The following is a 23327-nucleotide window of genomic DNA, read 5'->3' on the forward strand; positions in this document are numbered from 1 at the left end:
TGTGATTGGTTTGAATAACATGTTTTTATATGATTATATTGGTGATTAAATTGAATTATAATTTATGAAATAAAAGCATGTTTAAATAGTTGGTTTTAATAAATAAATTGAAGGATTGAATTTTATATCATGTTTTGAATAATTAAAATTATTTATCATATTTTAAGGGTTTGATTTTGAAAGTATGGTGAATTAAATAAAAAGTAGTTTTTGAATTATATTGGAATTGTTGAATTAAAAAGGATTAATTGAATTATTGTTATCAAAGTTTTACAAGCATGTTGATAGTAATCCCACTATGCGAATTTGGTTGATAAGACTCGATACTTTGTATGTCCGAGTCTTTTCTCAAGAATAGCCTTGCAATATAAGGAAACTAGCTTAGGGGGTGTGCACACTTGGGTGAGGTATTGGATTTAGAAGAGGAATTGGTTTATTAATTAATTATTTGAAATATTGGATCATTGGAATTGGTTTTGGAATTATAAGTTTGGAATCATTGGATTACCATTGGAATGGTTTGAAAGCATATTTGCAAATAAATTGAGTTTACTTATTTTGCACTTATCGTAAATAGCATATTTTGCTAATCCGTAATTTCTATTTGTTTTGGTTCGCCTTGTTTACCTTAAACAATGTTGACTAATTTCAGGTGGAGTCAATATATGAGTATATGGGAGTCCCGGGTTCTTCACCTAGATTAGGAATATTGGTCTTTGTTTTTATTATGAGTACTCATGAAAATGGTTCTATTTATATTTATTAATAAAGAAAGAGTTTGAGTTTCCGCTGTAAAGTATTGATTTTGGATAGTAGTTTTGGTAGCGTTGTGTGATTACTCGGCAATAATACGTCTTATAAGTCTATCTCTACGGTATAATTATACATATTATAGTGGTATTTCCTTGGAGGGAGATTTGGGGGTGTTACAGTGACACATTGCAAGGTGACTTGCTATTAGAGGTAAGTATCCGATTTGGCCTAATAGAATAGAATGAGGTATAAATCTTGGATTAGTGGTGAATAATCAAAAGGTTAGATTAATAATAATAATAAAAGATCAGACAAAAGTTGGATTATTGGAATCAAAATTTCCTTTTATATTATTTTTTTGTACTTTTGACATCATTTTTCAACACTTTATCACCCCATCTCTTTAATAATTACCATCTTTTATTTATACCTTCAATCATCTATCTATAATAATATTAAAATTCAAGGGATTAAGATGTTGCGACATGTGTCATTCTTATGTCATCATGAAATTTATGACATAGCGCTGCATATATGATGACATGACACCGCATGTTAATATTTAAATTGAATTTCAACTATTACATCTCTTGGAATTTCCAACTTTTCATTACCACTATTATATCAAGTAGACAATTATTACACTTTGATAAAATTTATTTTCACTCTACTGTATTTGTTATTTCTATTTCACAATTAATGTTACTTTATTAATTAATTAATTTAACATTCATGCGTTGTAACATTTCATTAAAGATTTAAAAGGTTTATAAGCAATATATGCAATTCCTTAATTTTAAATACCAATAATAGATCCAAGATATTATTCAAACTCAAGGTAAACTTTTCATTTTGTATTTAAACATAACCCAGAATATCGCTCGAGCATCAAACTAGTTAGTTTTATAATAAATTCTCCATACAACTTTGTTTATTTCCGTGAAAAAACCGGCCACTAAATATTACTCCCCCACCCCCCCCCCCTTAATGCAAAACCTCTTTTTAGCATTTACTACTTACATAATAAAGAAATTAGACTTTTAATTTAGAAACGGATAGAATATTTGTACTCGTATTATCTATTTGGAGTAGTTATACAAAATTACAAACATATCCATGAGACCATGAATCAGGACTGCACGTTACAGCAGCATGACAACTTAGCAGTAACAATGTAACATGAATGGATTTTGAGTTTTTTCCAATCAAATCTTTGCGTCTCCCATTTCCAAAAAACCCACCAATTAAACTTGGGTTGGCATGAATACCTCTTCGCCATCCACCTCTTCCTCCGCAACAGCCACCTCCTCCTCCTCCGGCACCTCATGGTTCTCCGGCATCGTTCGCGGTCGCTCCGACAAAGCTTTGAACTCTAGAACCGCCCCTCCTTCCGTCTCCGTCGTCTCCGGCGCCGGCGACAATCCCTCTTCTTTAGGTCCTGTCATTAAAAAGAACATGTTTCGCGGTGTTCTCTTTCGTTATGGTCCCAAGTCTATGCAGGTTCATTTATTTACTTTGTATTGTTTTCATTTGTTTGGAATTGGATCGATTTTGTGTTTGATTTGGGTTTCTTGATTGTTTGATCAAATGTGTGTTGCTTTGGATCAATTAAATGAATTGGGAGTGTACAATATTATGATTTGTGGATGATTTGGTGTGAAATTTGAATGTGAGGTGTTATAAGGAAAATGGGGGATTATGTTTGGATGTTATGGACTAGGGAGTATGAAGTCAAAGATTCGGATTTCATCTTTGTTATTCTTAGCAGTTAAATGTTACAAGTATTAGAGTTGTATTTGGTATGTACTAGTATTTGATTTCAGATTTAATGATTGTTGGAAAGTTGGGTGGGAAATGATTTGTGATCATTTTGGGTTTGAGTAGTTTGGTATGGTTTTCAAAGATTGGGAAAGTATTATGGTGATTTGATGGGCAATTTATGAGTTAAATCACCGAGCATTGGTCTGTTTATCAACCAAATGAATTGGATGGATAGTCTTACCAGTTGTTTATTGGGTATTGGTATTTCTAAGATGAATTCATTTTGAGGTTTGAAGGATTTGGGAAATCTGCTATGATATAAAAGAGTTACGGAGTATTATGTTTTTAACCAATTAGTCGGTGGTGTGTTATGTTATTCCAATTCTTCATTAGTGTTATGGCTTTAGCGAATACTTGATAGTCTAACATGTATATGCACATTTCATATATTCTTGGAAAACAAATATGCAAAGTTTCCATACTACAGTTGAGAATGACATTAGCTAAAGACGTAGGCTATCAAAACCTATGTACAATTGACCCAAAAGATGTGTTTCTTCTTGTTTTATAAGCTTACTTGTCTTGAATTGATTGTATTGGATAGAGAGGTTTATGGAGGAACTCATGTTAAAAACAATTTCATTGAAGAGAAAGTTGAAAAGGAACAAGTAGTTCAAGTAGATAGTCAAAGGTTCCAACATTCTGCTATTAATTAACATAGTGTAGGCATCAACAATAGCAGAAATTAGAAAAGAAAAGGATAATATTTTTTAATGAACTGGAATCATGGCAAAAATATGATAATTTCACTATCAAGAGGTTGATATTAATTCTCTAAATACTAAGCTAACCAAAATACTCTATCAATAATCTTCTCAAAACACTAATGACTGAATTAAATTACACTGCCTATTTGCCTAATATGCCCCCTCCTCCTCATATCTATTTATATCATATTCTTAGAAGTAAAATGTAAAAGTGAAGCTGTGGAATAGCATACATATAGAGGAGGGGAAGAGTTGAAGGGCAATATCTAGATTAGAAGCTAGAGAAAGTTTTGAGTTTTCTTCAAGATTGTGAGATATTTCGTATAAATTTTACCTCAATCTAGAATGAGTAAGCCTTCTCCGCCATCTTGGATTAAAAATGGGTGTACCACAAATGAACCAACTAATGTAGTATATTATCATACATCTGAAAGAGTTAGATGACAAAAACATTTATTATTATTACATGGAAATTTCAGCTATCAATTTAATTCTCAAATCTGTAAGCTCAATGGGAAGTGGATATAGAACACTATTTTTTTTGTCTAAGTATTGGTGGAATCTCCATAATAGCTATAATTATTCTCACATCTAGTTAGTAGCCTGGATACGTGATACTGGTATCGGTATGTGAGAATGCTTGGGTTGGAAGTACTAATGGCATGTTTTTCTACAACCTTGTTGTAAAATGTTCTGGGTCAGTCATGGCTATAATCTCAACAGAGGATATTACAACTTTACAAGGGTCATGTATTAATAAGGTTTTCAACTCCTGTTTTGTTTGGGCCTTTGGGGTAATCAAAAAATTGAAAGGGAATTCACTCCCTTTGCTATTTTTTTCACTTTCACAACATGTTTGATGAGATTACCCTAAACCCCCTTATCCTTAATTACCTGTTCATCTCACTTCCTATTTTCTAAATTTTGGGTTTTCTACCTCCACAAGACCACAACCATCATTGTCTCCATCTCTTGTTTATCTCCATCTTTCTTTTTAACACCACCTATAATTCCCACTTCCTTCCTATCCTAGATTGGTCACAACCAACCCCAACCCCTCTCTGTTGAATCAAGAGATTGATTGCAGTTACCAACCGTTTTAGACATAAAAACCACCGTCCATGATGTTAATAGTGGTGCAAGACGCCAGAATAAGGATTATCACAAATAAAGTGATAGTTAATTTTAATTATAAAACATGATATTTGTGCTATTATGATAAGGGCATTTAATTTTACTATGTAAGCTTTTCATTAGATTCTTCATAGGAGCTGTAGAAAAGACCATACCTATTAAAACGAGATAAGTATTTACTTCATTTGACACTTGATCTAGCATTGACTTGACCCATATCGATATTGAATTATAGGAGGTAGCAATGATCTTAATCAAAAACAAATCTGATACCCTGATATTGACCCAAGTAGATGTCTATTTGAGTTGATACGTTATCCTGAACCATACCCAATCTGACCTAAAAGAGCATGAATCTGAAGTAAACCAAACCTGAATATGCCCCAATCTAACCCAAACCAATCACACAGCTAATCCAATTCAGAACCAAAATGATCCAGTTTTGATCTGAGGTCATTTTTACTCTAAACTGTTCCTTCTAATCTTATGTACTAAATGTATGTTACAATCCATGCCAAATTTATGCTGATATTCTGCCCTTGATACTTGTGATTTTGTTGTGCAGGTTGCGTTTAAAACAGGGGATTATAAGCAACAAGTCGTGTTCATTGGTGGATTGACTGATGGGTTTATGGCCACTGAGTATGTTTGACTCTGATTCAATTTTTTCCTTATTAAGCTAGGATTTACCATAGTATGAAGAATATATGCTGCTTGTTGATATGGTAACTGGGTGTTGTGGCTTGGACGTCATTGGCTCAATGTTACTTCATATCATTAAAACATTTGAACTTATTATAGAAATAGATTAAATGCTGAAAGCTTCTGGGCAGTTACTTGGTAAAGGAGTTGAAGTTGATGCTGGATTTGAGATGTTAAATCTTAGCCAATTTTGAACATATATGTTAAATTAGGATTCAGCATGGAGATGTTATTTTTATGTGACATAATTTTTCCTCTCCTGAAAAGGAGATGGGAAAGAGGAGAAACGCTCTGGAGGAGGATTATTGACTTGAAAGTTGAAACTCTAATTAGTCTTATAATCATGAAATTTCTTGGTGGTTTTATCAATTGGGTCTAATCTAATTGCGCAATATGGAACCATTTTTTTTTTAACATTTATACGTGATGACTGATGAATGTTTACAAGTGCAAACTTGCGCATTAATTTATATTAATAATGTAAGTTTGTTTTAGTCGTTGCCTGTCTATGTTAACATTGGAAAACATGTACAGATTGTTGCTTGAAAATACTCTTTTTATTTATCGACCCAATAATTTGTCATCTCAACCAAGAGGAATTTATTTCTTTAGTTTTGAATGTTTATCCTAATATATGCATTGTGAAGTCTGAAGCCTAAATTGCTGCTGGTATAGTTTTAGCAAGTTCTGGCTCATCTGCCTGTATCTCACAACCATATTTTCTTAATTATCTGATTTCCCTATTGTATGATGAACTGGTATGAACTCTCCAGATGGTATATTTGACTGTCTGTGTACCATTTTGCACAAAATAAAGTTTGCAGTAACCATAGATTGCAAATTGAAGAAAGTAAATTAGGGAAATAAAAAGAAAGTCACATACTGCTAATAATCTCATGCTCTAGATTTAAGCGAAAGAACTTCCTAGGATAATCTCCTAAAGGAACTCCGAAAAATGTAAGAGGGAAATTGTGTCACACCTTACAAGAGAGACAAATACATCAAGGGATACAAGAATGAGACACCTTTTAATGGTTTACGAAAACATTGAATAAGCAAAAGTGCTCAACAAGTAATTGCTAATGGGAGGGGTCAGTCAATTATGAGTTGTAACAAGATTATATGTCTAAGAATCAGCTGCAGCAGAGGCTTAAAGCTGAAAGGAAATGACCATAAGACCATATTTTACAAGCACAGAACTGATAGAAAAATGGGCTAGAGTTAAAACGAACATAGGATGTTTCTGCATGGTTCCAATTACTGTAAATTGGAATTAGACATATTATTTACACTTAAAATCTTTCCCAAAATGTTATTTTACTTTCTATTTTTCTTGAATGGAGAGTTGTATGAATAGCCTACTTGCCAGCAGTACATTTCATGTGAAAATGTAATCTCTTGGCTAGGATATCTTTGTTCTTTGATGTCCATTTTTGTACCAAGAAGCTGGCTGTGCTTTACTTTGATTGAAACAATGTGCGAACCACTCTTACTATACCAAAGGACAACTTTTTGGACATACATGAATTCTTATAATCTCGTTCCTTTCTTTTCTTGGGGTAAAGGTTGTGGTAGGAAAAAGGATTGTGTTGTGATTGACGACTAATTTCATGTGAACTTTGGGGTTCTGTTGGTTCTTCTGCAGATAGTTTGTATAGTATATAATGCAATGGATGCTGATTCTAATGTATAGTCATTGCCATTATGGTTTTAATATTATCCAGGTACTTGGAGCCCTTAGCAATTGCTTTGGAGCATGAAAAATGGTCATTGGTTCAGATACTCCTTTCGTCTTCTTACACTGCATATGGACTTTCAAGTCTTGAGCAAGTATGTGACTATTGTATTTGTGAATCTTTAGCTTCCCAAACTGTAGCATGTTTTATAAAGGTTGGATTTTGGGCTTGTTGGATTTCCATTTAATATCAGAAAATAGTTTGAGAAGCACAATTCTTGAGTAGTTGGGTGAAACAAGAAACATTTCTACTTACATTTCATGCACCCATGAATCTTATTAGGTAAAGTATATGTGTGATTTGTCCTGCTATCTTATGATGGGAATGACATTATAACTTCTTGTTGCCTCTCCCCTTTGCTGTGCTCCTTCATTAATATAGAGCAATACACTAATACTAGATTTTCTGAAAAAGGACTCATTTGAAAAGCTGCCCCGGGAACGGGGTTTTGAACGATGGTATTGATTAAAAAATTCTCTTTTTATTTATTAAAAATTACAGGGTTGGTGAAAAATTATTATCAAGTATGTATTGAATTATATACAAGTTATGCGTGACCCTATTGTATACTTGAAGTCATACATGTAGAAGCTTATTCTTTCCTCTATCCTTAATCACACCCCATTCATTTAGAAAGAGGATTAGAGCAGAGGAAGAACAATTGGGGGACTATGATAATTAATAGTAGCTAATTCACCGTGAGTTATTTTCTCATAATGTTGCTGCTGGCTGGTTCATTGTTAATCTGTCCTATGAGTTCAGGTTCCTATGACAATGAGTCTAGCTGTATCTATGATATGTTTGCTCATCTTATAACTCTTAATTTTGCTCTGAAGGATGCTATGGAGCTTGATCAATTAATCAGTTACTTAATAAACAAGGAAAATTCCGATGGTGTGGTGCTACTTGGTCACAGTACTGGATGTCAGGTAACTTGTGATTTTGTCACCCTATTACATTCCCTATGCCCCAAAAAGCCTAAAATATTTGATGGTAGAAGAAAAAAATGACTCTATGGCTAGGCTATTCTTCTCTTTCTTTCTTGGAGTAGGTATGTATTTCATTAAGTATGGCATCAGCTAAAATTCTATCAGAATGTTTGTGTAGGACATTGTGCATTATATGCGCACAAATGCAGCATGTTCCAGAGCTGTCCGTTCCGCCATTTTGCAGGTATATCCAATATTTATGAGGCTATGTTGTTATAACTAGTGCATAGTAATCTGCAGCCTAATATTCCCTATTTATCATATAGGATAAAACATTTTTGAAAATATAAGTGTGTACTTGTGTAATATAAGATCCTATACTAACTTTGAAGAAAAAATCCAAAGAATGTGCCAATCACACACTGAATATTGCACATAAAAGCCCCTGACTTATGAGACTCAAGAGAGCCCAAGAAAGCAATTGTATTTTGGAAAGTGACCTGGCGGGAATTCTTACTCGGAAAACCATGTTATTAATTTCCAATGACAATCACAAAAATTACCTATATACCAATCCACAATATAAAAAGCTCACTACTGAATGACCTGATGCAGTACAGACTAAAGAGATTGTTCATACACAATATACCATAACAGTAATATATGGGCCTCTTTTGTAACCTTTTTCTGGATCTCTCTATACATTTATGAGTGTGCTTGATTATTACTAGTGAATACGTATTTAGCTTTTCGTCACTAAATTTAGTTTTACCATATTATATCATATGGTAGGCATTGGATTTGTAGCATAATTTTATACTTGTATAAATTTTCATTCGAAGTTAATTTACTAATTCAACAGTGGCTGTCATTCTGTTAATGCTGGAAAAAAAAAAGGTGGGATTGGACCATTGAATTAATTTCAAGTTGAGGATTGAAAAAATCATATTTATAAGTTATTGATGTGTGAAAATGTTAAGTAATCATGTGATGTTCCAATGATTTGGAGCATCCTAAAATTCCCAATTGAAATGATAAAGATTTGATTTTTATCCAACATCCTCCTATTCTTTGAACTCAATTTATTAAAAATGTATCTGTACATTTGAAATGTAATCATTCTCTATATTACTCTCTTTGTCTCACATTAGTTTTTACACTTATCAATGTTATCATGACACTTACCAATTTTATTGGAAAAGTAGATGTGAACAATATGAACACTATACACATTTGAAATGAGTATTGTTCATACTCTACATACGGTATGCCCTGAGAAGATCAAGCCCATCTATGATGAAGAGCAGGCCGCTATTGCTGCTATGCGTGAAACTTGATCTAGCTACTGCCCATCAATCTCTTAGTACTAAGTTTCTGTTATGTTTGTGTTTTAAAGCTTTTCGGAAGGGCACTTTATGTAATCTTTGGTTGGTGACCTCTAATTTTGTTTTATTTTTGAGGTCAAATGCACTAATTATTTCTCAACCTCTAATTTTGTTTGCGGTTTGAGGTTGTTTGTTGTAAAACGTTTTAAGTAATTAATATATCGTCTTTTATATGTTAAATAAAAAATAAAAAATAAAAAAACTATACACATTTGAATTGGTCAATGGCCTTTTGTATTCTGTTTGTAAAAATGCATGTTCCTGTAATTTCAAGACAGAACCAAAAAAAAAAAACACTAAATTAGTCTTGTTTTAAATGTTTTGGTTTTAACATCTGACTATTAGCATGGATCTGCCAACGGCCAGGCTATTTGATGCATCAATGCATGGATAAATTGTAATATGTTTCTTGGTCTTGATACATAATTAGGCTCCAGTTAGTGACCGTGAATACCGAGCAACGCTTCCTGAAACAGCAACCATGATTGACTTAGCTTCAAAAATGATTAGTGAAGGAAAAGGATCTGATCTTATGCCCAGGGAAGCAAATTCAGATGCTCCTATAACTGCCTATAGGTGAGTGATCTATGCCTCTGTGCATCTCATGATTACTAATCAATTTTTTTTTTTTTTTTTTTTTTTGTGTGTGTGTGTGTGTTTATAATGTTATTCTTGCATCCCTTTCATTGAAGTCCTATATTTTTTAGTTTTTAATGTTGAAATTTGATACCCACTGTGCCTTTTAGATATTAAGAGCGACAGTATTCACATTTCTTGTCCAAATCATATCATTGTAATGCAACTTAATATAGTAAGAATATCTGAACTTTTCAGGTCTTTTCTTTTCCCTTTTTTGATGAGAAGATTGAGAACACACACTACCTGGAAATACGTAGTTTGTAGAGTGTAGACATATCTAACATTTTGAGTTAATTACTTGGTTTCATAGTTATTATTTTGACAAGAAATTTCTTTCTTAGGTTCTCTGCAGCATAAATTAATTTCAGACAATGTGTGTCAAGAAATTTTGAAGTGTTTAGTAGTACAGTGATAAAGATGTATGACCTCTGGAAATTGAACAACTAACAGAAAAAATCATTGTTTATTGAAATCTTCTGTGCGGTAATTGCTAACCCTTCGAAGTAAATAATTTTGGGCTTCTGAAATCAACAACTCGTGCTGATTTTTCCTTTGTCATATGTTCCTAGGCAAGTGTTCTCTTGAGGCAATTCTTCAATTATTTCAATGTAGCCAATTCAAAGAATTATATAAATGTCCTTTCCACTGATTTCCACTTTTCTAGCTTAAGAGTTAGTAAATTGTTGACTCCACGAGTTACTCTAAATCTTTTTACCAAGACAGGTACTCTGTTTTTCAATAAAATAGTACTCATTAATTGGCTACTCTCCATTGTCGATCAATCAATCACTTCTAAGTTGGTATTATGCGTATTTTTGGAAATCCAACATAGTACCTTGGGTTATTGTATGTTTGCAGCGTGCCTCAAATCAAAGGGAAAATTTTGTCTGAAGGCAATTAGACTGGAGTTATGATTTGGATAAAGTACTAGTATTTAAAAAGGAACATGTATAAAAGATGGGTGTAGCATAAAGTGTGTTATGTGTATATTTAGATGGATGTGTAGGGTTACCTTGAGATATAGAATTAGAAATTTTTTATATTAGGAGAAATGTTGAAGTTGTGGATAATGAGGATGATATAAAGGGGAATCAACTACATTGGTTTGGGTATGTGAGACATTGAGTGGAAGGTACATTGGTAAAGAAGGTAGAGGGTTAGGATATGGGGATTAAAAAAAAAAAAACCTAGTGTTATGGGTCGTCTCTTGCAACATCAGATGCAATGGTTGGGTCGCTGGGAAACAGGGGAGGAGCAACCTTCTCCCTATTTTGGAAAAGAAAGCATGCCCGGCGAAAACCCTAGCTGCATTAACATAATATTGAGCCATGTGGGGGCCTAAATGGGTTCGGATTGAGCAGAAACTTGGGGGGTCCATATTATTTCATCCTAATGGAGATGATGTTCAAGATGCATTTCTGAGATAAGGTCTTGAAAGTATACTTGGCGCAACAAGTAGTTTGGTGGTTCTGAGGCATCTTGGAGGAGTTCTCCGGCGTGGTTAATTCTAGAATGCGCTAGGGTGGTCTAAAGATGTACATATGCATTATGCAAGTAGAATTTTTATAGGGAGTAAGTGTCTAGAACAAGGTTACATCGTACATGATACAATTCATGTTACAATTTGAGAAACATGTAACACTAACCATGGAAAATCGGGTACGCCTTGGAATAAACTGGAAAAAAAAAAGAAAAGGAAAAAAGATAAAGGAAAAAGAAAAAGGAAAAAAAGTGAGGAAACTCGGTTTCAATGCTTTCTCTCCCCCCTTTTCCCCTTTCTCCCTCTCTTCTAAGTAGCAATGAATCAAACAAAGTCTACAGACTTCTCTCCAACAAGCTAAAATTCTTCTGTGGTTTGAGTCAAAGACTTGTTTAGTTAGATCAGTCGTGATTTATCACCATTCAGAACGTACAATTATAGTTCACGAGGCAGGGTCCGTACCACATTTCTTGTAACTTTGGTCTAGAACCCTTTAGTTGAGGAAATTAGGGAATATTCTAGAATAGTTAAGTAGGATGGCAGTCTATAAATAGGAGCCTACAATCATTTATACATTCAAAATGAGAGTTCAATACCAGTAAAGCATTTCTAAAACACATGCTCTTTTCCAACTCAACCTTCCTCTTCTTACACTTGGAGTGTGTAAGGAAACCAAGGCACGCCTGCCAAGTGATTGGTCACTCTAAGCATCTGTGATTAAGCTTGTGTGTTCACTTGCCTACATATAACCATAACCTTTGGGCTAGGCACGCACCGAGGGACCATGCTTAGTTCATTTGAAGGGCACTACTTGGCACTTGGAGGCGTGCTTGCTAGTGCAAGCAGAGGCACAAGGTTAAGTGAATAAGTGTCATTCGAAGAAGGCATGACTCGGCATAGCAAAGGGCGGTTGTCAAGCGGCCAAAGATGACTATATGGAATAAAAAATGACATGAAGAAAATGGGTTTGATGGGGCATGTAGACTAGCACTAGATAGAAGCGATGAAGCAAAGAATCTTTATATGATCACATGAGATATCTGTTTCATGAAACCAACCCCATGCTTTTAGGAACAAAGGCTTTGAATTTGTTTTGTTGTTTGTTGCAACTATGTACTTTTGCCCATTTCTTCTTCCATTTTCTTGGGGTAGTCAAATTAGTGATCTCAAATTCAGTCTACTACATTTGTGGGGATCTATATTTTCCTTAAGTCAGAGTCCAAAGACTTCAAATTGTTGGCAACTTGGGCTTCATAGGAGACTCATTTTTAAATCATGTTTGCTAGAGGTAAATGCAATCAGATTTGTATGTAGGTTATATGACTCTGTTCACATCTTGCGTAATTGCTCTTTAACTGGATTTGATCTTTGGCAGGTATCATTCCCTGTGTGCATATATGGGTGATGATGATATGTTCAGTTCTGACCTCAGTGAAGATCAATTAAAAATGAGACTGGGTCACATGTGCAATATACCTTGTCAGGTAGCTATCTCATTTAGCGTATTATTTCTTGTTAATTATCTGCAATGAGCTTTCTTTTATTGAGGGTAATTTCCGGTTTCATCTTTTCAAAGGGCCATCAGGTCAATGCTCTCTAAAGGATTGCAATCAGCCAATCAGGCCTTGCATGGTGCATTTTTAGCACACATATTTTTACATATAGATATCTGTTATAAGGTTTGAGAATTATGTATCATTGAAGTGCTTGTTGAGCATTGAAAGCAGTATATTGCATGGGTTATTAGTAGTTGCTTTCAGAAGGTCGTAGTGTTTTTAATTGTTCTGATTAGACAACCCATACTTGCAGGTCATCTACTCTATGGGTGATGAATATGTGCCCGATTATGTGGACAAAAAAGCACTTGTAGAAAGGTATGTAGAAGGGTAACCTTTAGTTTTCAGCCTATATCTACTATAAACTTGTTCAGTAATTGTATGTGTATAAATTTGTTCAATAATTGCATGTCTAGAATTTCTCTGAGAATCAAAGCTGAAATACTTAACATTTCTGTTTCCAGATTATGTAGAGCGCTTGGCGGAGCAGAGAAGGCTGAAATTGACCTTGGTAACCACTCCTTGTCCAACAGGGTGGAAGAAGCTGTCCAGGCCATTATAGACTTCATTAAAAGAGAAATACCAAAAGGTTGGGATGATCCTTGGAATTGAGTTTGTAATGCCCTCGTAGCTATTTATCTTAAGCCCTCCATTCTTTTCATTCCTCCTTTTATTTCTCTTATTTGGAGTAAGTTACGTGAAATTTTTCCCTGTTTGGTTGGTTGCTTGGTTTACAATCCACAATGATTACATTAAGACCGTTTTTGTAAAAAAATTGTCTCAAAGTATAGGAATTAGCTTGTACTTTAGGGTTTTTTTTTATTATTATTATTTTTTTCAACTGCAGTCTTTCAAGAACAAGATATTTGATCATATTGTAAAGAGGTGAACATGTTAGGGGATTTTCATACCAGTTATATTTGTGTTCTCATTTCTCTGTGGTTCCATTCGAGATAGAGATAGGCCTGGGATGGGCTAAACCAGCTCAGGGCTAGAGTTGATGGTTAGGGAATGCTACTTTGAAGGTGCTCATGGTTGCATAGATTTAAACACATGCAAAAAAAATCTGCCCAGCTTGTCCGGGCCAGCGTTTAGATGTTATGGGGGCAGGGTATGTTTCTTCAATACTTCAGTCCATTCTGTTTCTCTGTTTTCCCTCCTACAGATACTCTCATATGGAGTAGAGTTGGCTCGGTTGCTTCTGACATATACCTTTCTGACTAATGGCTCACTCCCTTGCCCTATGATATTGGATAAGTGTTGGATGCACACAAATAGTAGATGATGAAAATAATGCCTCTACCCCTCTTCTCTTTCCTTGACCCTCCCTCTCTTTCTTCTCCCTTGACACTACTGTGACTACTGGACTCTACCCCTCCTGTTCAGCCCTTTCCTCTCTTACTCCCTTCTCTTTAAAAGATTAACAAAGATTATACTCATATAATATATTGAATCAACAACTTTGCTAATTTGCGTGACGAGTAAACGATTGACCCTAACTCTCATCAATTAACATAATAATAACCCTTGACTCACAACACTTGTGTGTTTCAAAGGTTATTATGCTCCTCAACCTACACTGAACTACTGAAGTCAAATTGAAAAGCAACAATTGCCTTAAGTCTTCATCCAAGATTCATTTCACCAAACGAGTTGAAGATCAAAAGGTCTTTATATTCTTGTATAGAGTAATTAACAGGGTTGGAATGTTATTACAGCGGTTGTTAGAAAAATGACTAGCATACTATTTAAATGATATACAATATGATTGGTTCATTTTTTCACGTTATAAAATGATCATAATTAGTCTTCTAATATATACAATGCAAATATAATTTTTGAAAAATTTTATTACAACATTAAATAAATATTTTTCGAGAAACTATAAAATAAGAACAAAAATTACACTAATGAAACTAAAAATTTGATAAATAAAAAAATCTTGATAATATTATTTTATACCAAAAATAAAGTAATATAATTAATTACTTGGAAAAAAAAATGTAATATGAACTATATAATCATTAAAACTTATGGTAGTTATATTTCAAATGATTACTGCAAAAAATTTCATATAGGCTCGTGCTAGGAAAATAAATTAAAATGAGGAGCAAACAAACAATCACCATAAACTCCAATTATTCCATATCACTCTTATCTTTTTGATTTTTACAGTATTCACACACCCCACTTTAACTATCTATTTTTCTAATAGGGACTTTTCTTATGAACCAAAAAATTTGGTATAAGGGCTAGTACTAAAAGCGACAAATGCTAGTATGTAAAATATTGATGTGTTTATTTAATTGTACATTTTCAATTATACTAAGTAGAATTTAATACTTTCGACTAACAAACAATTACTTAATTCGTTTTTTTAGGTGTATCATTTTTCTTTTGGGAAAGTTTCAAATTGATGCATCACTTCTTTTTAGTTTAGTACATTTTTTATTCGATTCGATAAAAACAATTTTAATTTGAGAAAAATAGAGTAAAGTGAACAGGTTTTTAAATAAAAAAAACAAAGAGAGTACATTTTATTTTTCTTACATTCACCAAATACGGAATACCTTTTATTACCTCTATTTTTGATTAATGGTAACACGACTTTGGAACAATATATAATGGATGGAGTATATAAATTTATTTTTACGTGTCTAAATTTATCTTACACTCGCTAACATGCTTGTGTCAATTTTGGGCACCAGCAAACCTCTCGTGACTTGCTCATTGAGGCAGAACCTGGCCTTAAGTGGCCCAAGGGTTGGCCTGACCCATGCGGCCCACATTATTCAGCTCCAGCCTCTAAAATTTCATGCAACTCTGACCGTTGAAGACTTGGAGTTTTGTGTATTGACTAGTCTAAATCTAGAACTACTCAAACCTGTAAAAAATTTGTAGGAAAGAGACTCCACTTTCACCCCTTTTTATCGACCAAACATTACAGTGGTAAAAAGTTGACATGAGCGCATCACCTGCTTGTCAATGACTCAATGTACAATTTATATTTTTTCAGTACTCCGAAATTATTTATTACGGAGTACGTACTTCCTGTATTTTAGTACTTGCTCTCTACGTTTTTTTTGTGTCTATATTCTTATTCTCCGTTTTAATTTAAGTGTCTCATTTTGACTTAAACACTATTTACATACACCGTTTTGATTAATATTTTGTGCTTTATACATAAGATAAAATATAATCAATGAGTACTTGTTAGAAAAATTAAAGCTGTCTCAAAAGCATAATTTTCAAATATCAACTATTTACTCCTTTCGTTCCAGAATATTGTTCCTATTCCTATTTACGTAAATCGATACAAGTTTTTGTAAATTCTTGACCATAAATATCCTTAATCTCACACTAGCAAAAATTAGAAAATTTATATACTTCATCCGTTCCTAAAGTTCGACGGGTCCGAATCCTCTTTCCCACTCATATGTCACATTCCATGTCCCATTCGTTTTGATTGGTCCACGTCACTTTAAATATCAATATTAATATTAAAAAAAATTAATAGCAAATTAAATTAAATAAATTTTACATAATTTATATTTTAGTCCTTATCTTTTTTTTTTGTTTCTCCTTTACACAATTACGTTTAATTCAATCGCATCATTTTTTTCATGTATACTACCTCTATAACTCTAGAAAAATCCTTGATAGACATGATAAAACAATCCGAGCATATCAATCATTATTATAAAAATTCATAATTGAGTAAAGATACAACTTCATTGTAAATTCTAAACCTTTAAGAAATTGAAAATGCAGAAAACATACACACAAAAATAAAATGAGAACTAGATTAGCTTAGTTGTTGAAAAGATGTGAGCACAGAAGAATAAGGATTATTTGTTAATTACTACCTCAAAAAAGGGGTCTTTATGAATTACTACCCCTAAAAAAAATGTTGTTAATTACTACCTTAAAACTGATGAATTCTATAGATTGCTACCCTTTTCCCTAATCAGCCCCTAATTAGGTGATTTAATCTACTAATGATACCATTATCCGACTAATTTGTAATTAGTTACTTTTAAGGCATGATTAATTAAATAAAACCTAACACCACCTCTAAACCACCATTGCACCGCCTCCGACAGCCCCCTTACTTTATCCCCACCATCTCTGGTAGCCTACCCCCGCCCCGCCCACCTCTAAACCACCTATTGCACCATCTCTAAACCCCCCAACAATCCCTCCTCCCCACCCACCGGCGACCCTAGCCCCCTCCCCCTTTCCAGAGAACCCTATTAGGCCCTCCCTAAGCCTCCTCCATCCCCCTCCCCCCTTTAACCACCACCCTAATGTTCCAAAATTAAAACCCTAAAGCCCTAAAATTGAAACCCTAGGGTGGTGATTAGGGGGGAAGGGGATAAAGGAAGATTAGGGATGGTTGTGCAAGGTTTTCCGGCGAGGGGTAGGGGGTCAAGGCCGCCGCGGTAGGGGATGGGGGTATCGTAAATGGAAGGTGGTTTTAGGGTGGGCAGATGGTGGTTTTAGGGTGGGGTTGGAGGAGGTAGGTTCGGTAGTGGGTGGTGGGTGGCCGGAGGTGGTGCAATGGTGGTATGGAGGTGGTTCTAGGGTTTAATTAATTATTTAAGGTTAAAAAACAACTAATTATAAATTAGCCGGATAATGATATCATTAATAGATTAATCACCTAATTAGGGGCTGATTAGGGAAAAGGGTAGCAATCTATAGAATTCATCAGTTTTAGAGTAGTAATTAACAACTTTTTTTTAGGGGTAGTAATTCACAAATACCCCTTTTTTGAGGTAGTAATTAACAAATTTTCCGAAGAATAAACTAGGCCATAATTTCCATAAGATCTATCCCTCTAGTCATGGAACGTGTGATTCATCATCCTGCAACATGCCAACAAGAGATAAAAGTTACAAAGTATCAAGCCAACCAACTATTAAAATATAAAAAATTATTTAAAGTATTATCAAATTTTACAAGTATGTCATATACTTTGGTTCAAAAAAAAGTATGTCATATACCTCTAAAAAAGGTGTCGGTCTTCTTGATCATTATATGTTTGTGGGGCTCCAATTGTTGACATTTGTCCCTATTAAGAAATGCTTGTATGAGTTCTTCTATTAAGTCCACAACAGATATAGTACTACAAGGATATGTAAACTTACATTTAGTAGTTGAGTTAAACTTCCTGAGCCAAGGTCAACACTATCAACATCTTCGTAGAAGAAAGGAGTAGTATAACTGAAATGTGTTATAGGGTAATTATTTGACAATGGGATGCTATAATCCATTTGCCTCTCAGAAGTAGGAGTATAATTCATTTCTGAAAAAGTTGTTTTGCTGACCTGTTATATATACATTAGCTTGAATATTAGTAATTATCAATAAGAAAAAAATATTGCAGGTAGTAATTGTAAGACTATATGTATAATCCAAATACCTGATCGTTTGTGCAATGTTTTTTGCGAGTACGACCTTTTTCTAAGGAACTCTTGCAACGAGTAGAACCATTATTGGAGCCATTACCTCTTCCACGCCCCCTACTCCCATGACTACTGCCTCTCATTTTTATTCCTTTCACTGTTGAGGTATCACATTGCAGCTCTACATTAACATTTTCTTCACAATCTAAACTCTCTTCCTCATTATCATCCTCTTCTCCACATATCAATTTCTTTAGACGTGCTTCTACTTCCGCTAATGACTTTTGGTGTACATCTAAAGCCCATTTGTAAGTATCTTCACTTTGAGCTGCAACTCCTGCAAAGTGGGTAAATAATTTACCCAATTCTTGAAATCGTATCCTCGAACATATTTTTTCATCTACTTGTCGAGTAGACAGCTTATGTTGTTGACAAATTTCAACTTTCGCATCCTTTTTCCATCTTTGTAGAATATATTGGTTTGGAATCTTGTGAATATTTTTTGAACAAAGAACCTTCAATGCATGTGAACAAAGTATCCCTACAAACTCAAATTTTCTACAGCTACATGAAATAGTATCATTTTCTGGGTTATATGTAACAAAATGATCAATCTTTTTCCTTGGAGGATAAACTTTATACCTATAAGTTGTGCCAACAAACTCCTCTTCATCTATATACAATCCCATGCTTTCCAAATTTGACATTGGAATAACTCAAACACTTCGGCAGTGTAGATAGTTGATGCATGTTTTAAAATTCGAACTGGATATGGTAAAGCTGGAGAACTATGTTTAGTCTTGAAATTTGCCACACTTTCTTCATAACGCCTATCATTGAGAAGACGCTCAAAATGCTCAAAAAAACTGACATAAGTGATTTTTATTGCTACTATACCTCCGTAATTGAGCATTCATACTTTCGCTACGTTGTGTTGTACTCATATCACCACAGAATGTCTGTCTCCCATAAACTAGTGCCCACTTCTCTCTCAAATTATACACCCGTTCCAACCAACTATTGCCAACCAGATCGTATTTAACTAACATATTGTCCCAAGCATCTATAAAATTTGCTTCATCATCATAATCATAAACACAACTACTAAAATCTTTAGCAAAATCCTTAAATTTCTCAAATACATGGTGAAGATGTTTTGCAGCATTCTGGTACATGTGCCAGACACATAGTCGATGATAAGTATCCGGCCATTTTGTAGATAATGCATTTGCCATTGCTTGATCTTGATCGGTCAGAATAGTTTTAGGCTTCTTTCCATGCATTGCCTTCACAAATGTGTCAAATAGCCAATTGAAAGTTTCTGTTGTCTCATCATACAATAAAGCTGCCCCAAAAATAATGGTTTGTTTATGATGATTAACTCCAACAAACATAGCAAATGGACGACCATCTTTATGTTTTTTGTAAGTAGTATCAAAACATACTACATCACCAAAATAGTCATAGTCAGCCATCATTCTTGCATCAGGCCAAAAAATATTTGTGATGAGATCATCCACATCAACTTGTATGGCATAAAAAAACTTTGGATCATCAGTTTGCTTGCGTTTCAAGTACTCTAAAACCCCGCCGGTATCTCCAACTTTCATTTCTTTCTCTCTTTTCTTCCTCAAATAATTATTACAATCTACAAGCAGAAAACCAAGATTATCTCTCCCACCAGCCCTTCTACTCATCAACTCCATACTTGCTTTTGGTGCAATGCCAGAAGAGCATGCCATATCAAGTTCACTAGCTTGAGATGAGTTGATACTTCTATGTGAACGAAATAGATGAGTCTTTGATGGTGTTGACAGAACATGATTGTGTTGTGGTTCAAATTTAATGATACGAAATCGTCCATTAATTCGGGAGCTTAATTTTATCATTGCAGAGCATCCAACTCGTGTCAAAGCTCGATGTTTCTTCACATAAGGGGCCCTTTTATCTTTTCCCCTTGAACCTTCAAAAGAACAACAAATGATCCTATCTAGAATAGTAACAGTGTTGTCATCTCTATGAAATTTACTTAACCGAATTCCGAATCCAATAGCTCTAGAATATCTGTTGTAGAAATCATAAGCTATATTCTCTGTTGCAAACTCCATCCCTATCATTGGAATGGCCTCATTGGGCAGCTTTGAGTGAATTTCATTCATATTTGGCAGAAAATTATCTTCTTAAACTTTATTTTCTTCAAAGTTATTTTTAGAGTTATTGACCATATCATCATTATCATTCAATTGCTTATGCTCCTCAAAAGATAATCTACGACTAGTTTGTAATGACCCAATTTCTTTATCAAAATGATAATTCTGTACCACCAAAAATCGTATATAAAAATCAATAAAAATACAATCATCCAAAACCTAAACAACTATATACGCAGTATAATTTTGACAATGCTATGGCTTATACTAATAGTAATTATCAATATGCGCTCTAATAGCTACCCTAATGACCAAAAACAAACAAAACATATGCATATAGTATTTCATAGATACGTAATTCAATAAGAATCATACCTCGTATGGTAAATTGTCGAAATCGCTTGTCAATACTTCTCGTGAGTATCCATTAAAGTAAATTTTAGTGCTTTAGTATTTATGGATGCAATTAGAGAAAGAATAAATTGAGGTAACTTTAAAAAAAATTAGGGTTCTTCTAGAGTTATAGAGGTAGTATACAGGAAAAAAATGATGCAATTGAATTAAACGTAATTGTGTAAAGGAGAAAAAAAAAGATAAGGACTAAAATATAAATTATGTAAAATTTATTTAATTTAATTTGCTATTAAATTTTTTTAATATTAATATTGATATTTAAAGTGACGTGGACCAATCAAAACGAATGGGACATGGAATGGGACATATGAGTGGGATAGAGGATTCGGAACCCAAGTTCGACTCACTTTGTATTTGCGCGATCTCAAATAAACATCTTTGACCATGAATATCTTCGGCTATGTATAAGGGAAAAAAAATGATATTTGAAAATTTAATAATAAGGGGAATCTAACAAGATCCCATATGCTAATTTATTTATATTGTATAAGTTACTAAATGTGGTCAAAGTTATTTTATTTTAGGAAAAACACATTTAAAAATTTCAACTTCGCCCAATTTACTTTAAATAATCTCAACTTTCGACTATTCAACAATAATCTCAACTTTCACTTGCGGTTTCTTTCTACAACCCGGATTAGAGGTTACTTGAAGAAAGGGTTGATTTTTTTTAAACCATTTATTTGACACATGTTGCATGCTAGTTGGTTCACCAAAATAAAAATAAATAAATTAAAATTAAAAAAAAAAAACCAAAGACCACCAGCAACCAAATACTGGTGGTTGTCCTTCCTTACCGGCAAACTCTACTCCAAAACCGACGTCTTCGATCCCCTAACCCCAATTTTTCGACCTCCCTCCCTGCACCGAAATCCCTCTCCTCACTCCGTTTGTTTGCGTTCTCCGACAATTGGAGGAGATATAAAGTGAGGGTCGAGGCTGCATTTTTGGTGGTTTTGGGGGTTGGAGAAGTGATTTCGAGAGTCGAGGTTAGTGTTACGGGTGGTTTCAGGGATTATGGGTAGCGATTTCAAGGTCGTGGGCTTTGGTTATGTGGTTTTGGGTTTTATGGTTGACGGTTTCAAGGCGAGGGTTTTGGCTATGACTAGTTCGAGGGGGTAGGGGAAAGCAGAATGGACCGGTTTCACGGGGGTAGGGTGATTTTTGGGGAGGTTTTGGGGGCTGGGGCTACGAAGATGGTGGTTTGGGGTGAGTGGCCATCGCCAGCGGTTGCGGGCCCGTGATGGCTTGGTTGTTTTTTTTTTTTATAAAATTTTCCCTTTTTTTTTTGAATTTTTCTTTATTTTTTTTTAACCAATTACAACTTGACCTCTTACTCTAGGTAACTTGACACGTGTCAAGTTACCTAGAGTAATAGGCTTTTCACTTTCGTTGACCGGTTTGGTATTGTAGGAAAAAAAAAACCGCAGGTGAAAGTGGGGATTATTGTAGAATAATCAAAAGTTGAGATTATCTAAACTAAATTAGGTAAAGTTAAGATTATTAAAGTGTATTTTTCCTTTAACCCCTTGAATATTAAGTTGAACTTTTAGAAATGGAGGTAGTACTAATAATGTTCTCACCAAAACGAATCAAATCAGGAACCTTATGATTTTATTTGTTCTTCTATATTAATAGAAATTTAGAAGATTATTTATTATTTTTAAAAGTTATAAGATTCCAACAAAAATATCATTGTGAAACAGAGGGATTATAGTTTATATAATTATTGGTAATTAAAAATAAAAATTAGTCATAGTTGTGCATTGCCAAGCGTGCTAATCAAATTAGGCACTAAAATAAAAATAAGGAAAAATGGAAATAAATAATCCCACCTTTGCCCGAACTGAAAATAACAAACCCACCTTTTGATATTTACAAGACAAACCCACATTTGTATGTCATTTTCTTTTAATGAACCTTGACTTGTTGGTGACCGAGTTTAGTAGGTTGTATGTCACGTGTTAATTGGTGCATTTCATTTTTTTTTTAAATACAAAACAAAAAAGGAAAAAGAAAAAACCCCGGCCACCGTGAAACCCTAGACTTTACCCCATCCACCACCAAAACCGGCTGACCTCCCTCCTTAACCTTTGAAAACAGTCGGCCTTCACCTGTCCACTAGGGAAACTGAGGACCTTTGCGGGTTTTGGTGGTTTTTAGGGTGTTAATGAGAGATTTTGGGGTGGTTAGGGAGTTAAGGTGGCGTCTTTCGGGGTGGTTAGGGAGGTTGGGTGGTGTTTTTCGGTGCTGGTATGGAGGTTTTAGGGGTTATCAGCGGTTAGAGAGGGGTTTTCGGCGGATGTGATGGTTTTAAGGGCGGCGGTTGTGGTGGTTTATGGTGGTTTCGGCCTTTCGGGGATAGGATGTAAGTCAAGGGTGAATTCGGGGGTGGCTTTGGTATAAGGGGATCCCGACTGGCAATTTTCGGGGGTTTAGGGTGGCGGCCAGCCGGTTTTTGCTGGGGATAGGGCAAGGTTAGGGTTTCGCGGTGGCTTGGGGGTTGCTGGTGG

The 23327-nt window shown here is 34.5% G+C and overlaps 3 protein-coding genes across 3 annotated transcripts; 1 reads left to right on the forward strand and 2 right to left on the reverse strand.

Annotated features, from left to right (window-relative positions):
• Positions 1–1882: 1882 nt before the first annotated feature.
• On the forward strand, positions 1883–13777 carry LOC110722132 (UPF0613 protein PB24D3.06c-like). The gene is made up of 9 exons (XM_021901385.1): positions 1883–2253; positions 4981–5057; positions 6842–6947; positions 7690–7782; positions 7961–8026; positions 9598–9743; positions 12662–12770; positions 13096–13160; positions 13307–13777. The coding sequence occupies exons 1-9, from the start codon at positions 2014–2016 to the stop codon at positions 13452–13454; spliced, it is 1050 nt and encodes a 349-aa protein (XP_021757077.1). The 5' UTR covers positions 1883–2013; the 3' UTR covers positions 13455–13777.
• Positions 13778–17686: 3909 nt separating this feature from the next.
• LOC110722171 (protein FAR1-RELATED SEQUENCE 2-like) lies at positions 17687–18957 on the reverse strand. Its single transcript, XM_021901437.1, has 3 exons — positions 18268–18957; positions 17993–18172; positions 17687–17710 (listed from the first exon to the last, which is right to left on the reverse strand). Exons 1-3 carry the CDS (start codon positions 18955–18957, stop codon positions 17687–17689), a joined length of 894 nt encoding a protein of 297 aa, XP_021757129.1.
• Positions 18958–19107: 150 nt separating this feature from the next.
• LOC110722173 (protein FAR1-RELATED SEQUENCE 5-like) lies at positions 19108–20409 on the reverse strand. The gene has a single exon (XM_021901438.1). It carries the CDS (start codon positions 20407–20409, stop codon positions 19108–19110), a length of 1302 nt encoding a protein of 433 aa, XP_021757130.1.
• Between the last annotated feature and the right edge of the window lie 2918 nt (positions 20410–23327).

The sequence above is a fragment of the Chenopodium quinoa genome, unplaced genomic scaffold (assembly GCF_001683475.1).
Source record: "Chenopodium quinoa cultivar QQ74 unplaced genomic scaffold, ASM168347v1, whole genome shotgun sequence".
In the NCBI taxonomy this organism is placed as follows: Eukaryota; Viridiplantae; Streptophyta; class Magnoliopsida; order Caryophyllales; family Amaranthaceae; genus Chenopodium; species Chenopodium quinoa.

Coding starts and splice junctions, on each gene's coding strand:
- LOC110722171 (XM_021901437.1), bottom strand. CDS start 18,957: ATGTCAAATTTGGAAAGCATGGGATTGTATATAGATGAAGAGGAGTTT. Junction 18,173..18,267: donor AACATTGCACAAACGATCAG/GTATTTGGATTA, acceptor TATATATAACAG/GTCAGCAAAACAACTTTTTC. Junction 17,711..17,992: donor GTTTAACTCAACTACTAAAT/GTAAGTTTACAT, acceptor GGCATGTTGCAG/GATGATGAATCACACGTTCC.
- LOC110722132 (XM_021901385.1), top strand. CDS start 2,014: ATGAATACCTCTTCGCCATCCACCTCTTCCTCCGCAACAGCCACCTCC. Junction 2,254..4,980: donor ATGGTCCCAAGTCTATGCAG/GTTCATTTATTT, acceptor TTTGTTGTGCAG/GTTGCGTTTAAAACAGGGGA. Junction 9,744..12,661: donor GCTCCTATAACTGCCTATAG/GTGAGTGATCTA, acceptor GATCTTTGGCAG/GTATCATTCCCTGTGTGCAT.
- LOC110722173 (XM_021901438.1), bottom strand. CDS start 20,409: ATGAATGAAATTCACTCAAAGCTGCCCAATGAGGCCATTCCAATGATA.